Below are 7,538 nucleotides of genomic sequence, written 5' to 3' on the forward strand. Positions count from 1 at the left end.
AAAGTGCACTACGGATTCACTTTCTTTACTCTAATTGACCCAGTTTTATGATGCAGTAAATAGCCAAACGGAATTCATTCGAATATACCGGACATTACGGTGCTGTAAACAGTCAGAATGGCTTGTTTAGGGGAGACTGGGGATGTTGGACAAATTCCATAAATTCATACTCATTAGTGGTTTAATTCACCCCAATGACCACTCTAAGCATCTTGAAGGTGTAAGCAAAACCTTCATCATAATTAAATTAATAGTCTGATCTGGTGCATTACTGCACCAGCGAACGAAGTCGCTGTTCATAAAACATAACATAAATTAGGGGATCAGTGGGGTATAACTGGAAGTAAACTTGCAAAATCATATCTAAAAATACTGAAAAACAGGCCAATTTTTGAAGTCATACAAAGCCCATCTCACCCCTCATGCCCACCTCGTTCATTACATATTTCACGGTCATGTGAGCATCAGTCGCACCTGCCGACGCTGCTAGAATCGAGCCCGGAGACTCTTCTACGGTAGCATCGCGGTGGATATGCCATGCTTAACATATGCTCGCAATGGGTGTTCAACAACGCGCGCGATCACCGGCGGTGGAATGCATGCTTGCACTTTTGCAGCGCTCTCACCTGCCTGGCACAGGTGATTTGTGTGAGGGTGTGTGTGTTCCGCAAGTTGGGTGGGTGCGAATTTCTCCAAGAGTTGTAGTGTGAATAGTGGGATTTTGTTTTGAAAATTACAAATTCTGAATTGTTTTTTTTTTTTTGTCTAAATAAGTACGATTAAGCTTGTTTTGTATTGATTATGGATACAAAATTTTGCCATAAAGATAGAAAAGTTGAAGTTTAACAGAATGAGCTCGCAAAAAGCAAAAAATGCCCAAATTTTATTAAAATAAAGGTAGATACAATCATTATTCAGCGATAATTTGAAATTCTAGATGAACTGATAACTAAACCACTTCAATCATAGATCGATAAGTTTGATAATTATTATTAAATAATACTTCCTCGGCTCTGGTTGAGATCGAGGAGAGTGCTAGTTTCAATTGTTTGAGAAATATAAATATTTTTTTAAATTTTTTATCCAATCCGTTGTCGTCTGTGGTCGAAAAATATAAAATTTGTAAATAAGATTGAAAACAATCCATTTTATTAAAAATAAATAAGCATTATAAAATGTATTCTGAATAATTTACAATCCATTTTACAAGTGTTTATCAGTGACAGCATAAGTATTGAAATCGAGTTTTGTGTGAGTCAGTGTTTCTTTTGAAAATTAGATTATTGTTTTGAGTTTTTCTCTCTTCTATGATTAGTTTTGAATCGCCATTGTATGATTTTTTTGTTAAATAATTAATTGACTGAACTATTTCTTAAATGCGAAAATCTAAATTTTTAAATTTTGATGTCGTAGCGGGTGACGATTCTAGAAATTTTCAATTCCCCGGGAATCAATAGTTGAACTTGGAATTCCCGGGACCCAGGAATTTTTTAACTATGCCAATTGTGTCAATAATTTGAAATGAAAAGTTATACATGTTCTTTTCAATGAATGCAGTTACAATTAACTTAATCTTATTGAATGAAACGTTGACTAGTAGTCTCATTATTTTCGGGAACTATGTCTACTTTTTTATTTATTTTTCTGGATCTGCAAATACAAGATCATTTCTTGAGATTTGTGGACCTCATAATTGTACTTTAAAATGTAAACGATTCTTAATTCGCACTGAGTGGTCTTTCACAATTTTTACAAACTTGTTCCATGAACTTGTTGTTAGATTTTTGTGAAGTAATAAAATAGCTTATATAATTTCAAAGTATCGCGTTTTTGGCATTATGACAAATAAAGACTCAAAACAATAATTTATGATTTTTTTTCCTTTTTAAGATCAACGGACCTCAACTTTACAAAGATTAACAGATTTGTTTTCCAAAATAAAACATCGAACTTGAAAAAAAAAGAAGTTTTGTAAATTAATCTGTTTTATAGCAAATACTAAAAATTAAAAAATAAACATAATGTTTGTTAAATTTATGATAACTCCGAATCCGACTCCTACTCGAGCTAATAAAATTTAGCCGACTCCGGCTCCGACTCCGACTCCAGCTGTTCGAGTTTTTACGACTCCGACTCCGACTCCTGGCTTCCCAAAAAGACCCGACTCCACTGACTCCGGCTCCGACTCCGACTCCACAGCCCTGGTCTCGACAATATTTTCCGGGAATCGAGAGATCCAAACATTGTCGATTTTCCGGGAATTCCTACTAGTCACCTTATAATCTTCTGCTTATTTAGCGTCATCCATAAAGTAAAGTGTGACATTGCGTGTTATAAGTATAGGGAAAGCGTGACAAAGGGGGGGAGGGGGGGGGGTAAATTTTGGTTGATTTTAGCGTGACGTACTTTATGGATGAAGCCTTTCTTTTTTACAAATTATTGTACATTCAAATGATTTTGCATACAACTGTGAATATAAGAAGCAGCAATTTTGACTTCTGAAAATCGACAAGTTAATGTTAATGTAATTCATTAGTAGGTATTTCACAATCTAAGTTTTAGCTTAGGTCTATAATTTTTTCTCAATTTTTTTATGATTGTTACACCACCTTTGACTTGATCTCGGTTGATTTTTAAATTGCAATTGCAACAACCTACAGCAGACATTTAAATACAACCACTGATTCAATTGAATTGAATTTTATTGCTTGTGAAACATTGAACAACATTGAGTTGTTATAAAATTTTGAAAAGTTTATAAAGTTAGTTAACTATCATTACGAAAATGATAATGAATAGCATTGTTTTAATATTCTCAAAATGACATGATTTTAACAAATAAACGTGAATTCGAATCATAAAACGGAATGTATCTTCAGATTCTTTGACCAATTTTACTCTAGGCGAAGGTAAAATAAGTTTGAAAATAATAAGTATTATATGTTTTTTAAACAAAGTTCAAAACAATCTTTCAATTTTAAGTCATTTTCAGTAGAACAAATTTCATTTGAAATGTGAATGCTTTTGATTCATGCTTCGGATCCAGTTTAAAATGAAATATAAATCGATAATGTTATAAACAAAACTTGATGCACTGAATTTAAGGCAAAATTGTGACTTTTCAACTATTTTACCTAAAATAATGTGTTTTCTTAAAAATCTTTTAAACTTGGTTAACTATTTATTCACATTGATTTTTTGCTTAGAAACAATATAAGCAACCTAAAAAATGGACAGTGCCGAGAAAATCAAGTGACATTTTATTTTTATTTTCGGAAGATTTTATAGCCTTTCCTCAATGAGATAAGGATGCCAAAACAATTACTGTTAAAGTCACCCCGGAATTCAAAATAAGGCTTTTCAACGCAACTATTTCTTTAAACACTTTTTGAAAAAAACTTTGTTTTAAATAGTGCATAGACCTTGTGGGGCCTACCTCAGAATTATTCAAAATTAATAATCAAGAGAAAAACCTCAATAGTTACAAAATATTCCATAAAAAATTGAAATCCTATCAATGTCTCCTCGGTTTGCTGTATTTGGAAAGATAATGACTAGCAGGCGTTGTTTGGTCATATTTTTGGCGAATGATTTAAGAAAACGTATTTGACTGATATTGTCTTAGGCTTTAATTTAAAGTGTGTGCCTTTAAAGTTGGCCTGAAAAATCAGGGGGCAAATTTTTTTTTCTTATTTACAATGGAAATTTAAGAGCAATCAGCTGAAATCAATTTAAAACGCATTCTTCTGCGTTTGGAATCATTTTGAAAATGTTTGGGATGATTTCAAAATCCCTTTAACTTTTGAAAATGTTCGATGTTAAGTATCGAAAAAAAATTTTTTTTCGCTAAATTTTTTGTTTTCGTCAAACCTTACATTTTTTGAAAGCAAATGATTGTAAAACAACTGAACTAGAGTTAAATGCATTTTAAAACACTTTTTGCATTCAACAGTTAAAACTATGGCTTGTTATTTAAAATTTTATAATTTTTTTGCCCCTCTTCCTCGACCCCGGCCAACTTTGAAAAATATTTGCATCGACCTTATTGAATCTTAAAATACATATACTTTTTATTTTGAAAATAAAATACATTGAAAATTTTAAAAAGTGAAAACCATCTTAGTTCACAGCAAGAAATCTGAGGTTATTTATGAATTTGATTTCCATTATCAAGTACTTCAGATCCCACTGTGCTATGCCACCTAATGGCACGAGCCTCCACGGCTGCTTATACATGCTCTACTAGCTAGCAAGCGAGCTCCCCATCGGCGATGTTCGCGAGCTCATACATATGACGATACCTTCGGCAAGTTTTCTCCTTTTTCCACTCCGAAGGAAGGAAAACAACAAAAAAACTGGTGGAAAATTGGCGCCTCAACCAGAGCATTCAGTTGCGTTTAAAAGCGGCCCCTAATCAGCGTAGATCACTAGTTGCAGTTTTGGTGCAGTGGCAGTGAGTACAGCGTCTCCTCTCCTTTCGGAAGAGACCAGTTCAGAAGAAAAAGAAGAAATCCTAGCTTGGAAAAAAAGCGTTTTCGATACCCAACGCGCAGTGTAGTTTGTAGAATAGAGAGTTCAAGTCAGTGCTAAGTCAAGATGTGCAATCGGTCGTTGGTTCTGGAGCTGCTGCTGGTGGTCGGCCTGGCCTCGTCAGCGATGGCCGCGTGCTCGTGGAGGGCCGCTGGAAGCAGCTGGTTCGGCGGGGAGATTTGCGTCCTGCAGAAGGTGTACGACGACTGCCAGGAGAAGAGCGACTTCACCGAGTGCCTCAAGCAGAAAGCGCTGACGTCGCTGTCGAGGGCGATTGACATGGTAAGGATGCTGGGGTGAAGTTGATCTCTTGTTTGGGAATTTCAAAGGAAAGATTGAATCATTTCTGAAGAAGATAAAATTGATATCAGATTTGCAATGATTGTGTAACTAATAATTTCATTAATTCAAATGGAAGCTGTTAAAGCTAAATTTCAATAATGTTCATAATCTCTGATCCATAATCATACAAAATGCTTATTTACAAAGTTTCAAAAAGAAGGCTTACGCCTCCTATTTTTTCTATTTTATATGATGCATATAATAAGTTTGAATGATTAAATTTCATGCGGTCAGTTTGAAACAAGTGACCTAATTTCAGTATTTCAATTTTCGTTAGCAAATTCGATAACATCCCAAAATCTTGCAATCGTCCCTCCCTCAGAATTCCATCCAACTGGTCGATGGAGTGACCCTGGTCAAGCAGAACGAGTCCGAGGACGAAAACGACACCGCCCAGAACGAAGCCGTCCCGGAGAGCCTCGCCGACGCTCGCGCTCTGGAAGGTCTCAGCGGAACCGACCGCGCCCTGATCCAGAAGCTGGACAAGTTCCTGAAGACGCACACCGTCAAGCTGGACCTGTCGTCGCGCACCGAGGCCGGCCGTGGCTCCGGAGACAAGAAGAACGGCAGCCGGTACGTGATCGCCGCCCTGCTGACCGCCCTCGGAATCGCCGGACCGATCGGTCTCAAGACGCTGGGAGCCATCGCGTTCAAGGCGCTCGTCATCTCCAAGGTCGCCCTCACCATCTCCAGCATCCTGGCCCTGAAGAAGATCTTCAAGAGTGACCACCACGAGGAGACCACCTTCCAGGTGCACTCCGGTGACCACAACCGACGGGCCACCTACTTTGTGCGACCGGTTCGCGGCATGAACAGCCCGTACCAGTACTACTACGACCAGCCCGCTGCCGCCGCCGCCGCTCCCATGTACTAAGTGGAAGCCACCCACCACCCTCAAACCCAGGAATCGAACCCAGAACGCCAAGAAATCGGAAGCAATCAACCACCCCCTCAACAGCCAAAGCCAAATGAAACCAAAACTATCCGACCATGCGTGCGCTCCAGAGTGAAGAATGAAAGAGAATGACAGATAAGAAAGAGAGCGCCAAATGAAAGCTAGAGCATGCAAACTATTGGTCTATTTCGCGACAGAAGGAAATAGCACTGAACAGCGTGTGTTCTTCTAGGGAAAATCAACAACAACAACACAAATCAAGAAATCATAGACTGATGCCGTGTAGTACTTGTGAGAGAGCATCACAAGTGATAGGGAGAGAGAGAAGAAATAGCCAAAACGGAAAATAGGAAAGAAGATCAGAGTCGAAGAAGATGGATGAAGGATAAAGTGCCTCTACTACCTCTCTGGATCCGAACGGAAATTGATGAAAGGATCAGGAAAGGAAAGGAAGAAAGGAAACCATTGTCAGTGTAACTGTTATTTATTTTTAATATTGTAATTTATTTATTTATTGAAAACAACGATGTCCCTCCTGTTTTGTCCATAAGCTTAAATTATTGTTGTGCAATAAATGAAGAAACATTAAAATTAAGGTGTTTTATTTGGGTCAAACTCTGCCAACACATATTCACAACACATAATATTCTGCGATTTCGAAACTTTGTTTCAAGGGATATTTTTAGTAAATATTACGAATCATGATTCCGTTTTTGAAACGTCATGACTCGTGCCAAATGGATTTCTAATAGGTACCTAAATGCAGCAGCTTTTAATGCGGTCTTAACATTCTTGAAAAAGTGAATGTCTGTCAAACAATTAATACGATAACTTAATTGTAACTAGATCGTGCGATATTTAACTATGATGATATTTTCAATTATGCATTTGCGAACAATTTTACATTTGTGTAATTTTAATTTGTATCACATGTTGAAAAATTAAGTCTGTATGAATTTTAACGAAGTTTCAATATTGTTGTTTCGAATGTTTTTCAGTTTTGGTTTCGATTTCTAGTTTTCTATTTCTTATTTGAAAACAAATCATGCGATTTCAAAGTGAGTGAAATCGATATTTTTTATTTGGCTCAAACATTGTGAGTGTCCTCCTTTCGACCTAAGAAGTCATTTGATTTCATTAGAGTTTTGGCAACCGTTCATGCAAATATCTTTATCTTTTGAAGGTATTTTCTTATCGATCTATTGTCGTTACCAACAATGCAGTTGTTGATGTGGACTATTCAGAAAAAAATAGGCACACTGATTCGCAATGTTTTCTTTTTATTTTTTTAGATGTTTTAAAATACAAAAACATTTCAAACTTTGAGCCATTGAAAAGTACGGCAATTAATTTTGCCACTGAGTAAAGTCATTGCAAATATTATTCCATGTTTTTTGGAACCACCCTTTTTTGGAACCATTAAAAAGTCCTCAAAAAATCTTGGGCAAAAAAACAGTTATTGTTTCTAAAAATCAAATTTTATTTGAAAAAACTAGTTGCAGAAAAACCTTTTTTTACGCGGTGGCGTTATGCTCTTCATGTCGTCAATTTCTCTAAACCAATGGTTCTCCACCTAATTCGATTTAATCCCTCCATGGTTAGTTTTCAAGAACCTCATTCCTCATCTTTAGGCTTAGTGATTTTTCACGCTCGAAAATTGTAAATTTCACGGGGACCTCAATTTCAAAATATCAAATTTCACGCAAATTTCGCGGAACGTGAAAAATGTTCAAATAACTCTGAAAATCTTATGTTCAAATCACAGAAACTA

At 36.5% G+C, this 7,538-nt stretch overlaps 1 protein-coding gene across 1 annotated transcript; it reads left to right on the forward strand.

Moving 5' to 3' along the window:
- The first annotated feature begins 4,431 nt into the window (after positions 1-4,431).
- Positions 4,432-6,103, forward strand: LOC6050213. Its single transcript, XM_001866822.2, has 2 exons — positions 4,432-4,812; positions 5,195-6,103. Exons 1-2 carry the CDS (start codon positions 4,597-4,599, stop codon positions 5,744-5,746), a joined length of 768 nt encoding a protein of 255 aa, XP_001866857.1. The 5' UTR covers positions 4,432-4,596; the 3' UTR covers positions 5,747-6,103.
- The last annotated feature ends 1,435 nt before the right edge of the window (positions 6,104-7,538 follow it).

This window comes from Culex quinquefasciatus, chromosome 2 (genome assembly GCF_015732765.1).
Source record: "Culex quinquefasciatus strain JHB chromosome 2, VPISU_Cqui_1.0_pri_paternal, whole genome shotgun sequence".
Taxonomy (NCBI): domain Eukaryota; kingdom Metazoa; phylum Arthropoda; class Insecta; order Diptera; family Culicidae; genus Culex; species Culex quinquefasciatus.

Coding starts and splice junctions, on each gene's coding strand:
- LOC6050213 (XM_001866822.2), top strand. CDS start 4,597: ATGTGCAATCGGTCGTTGGTTCTGGAGCTGCTGCTGGTGGTCGGCCTG. Junction 4,813..5,194: donor TGTCGAGGGCGATTGACATG/GTAAGGATGCTG, acceptor TCCCTCCCTCAG/AATTCCATCCAACTGGTCGA.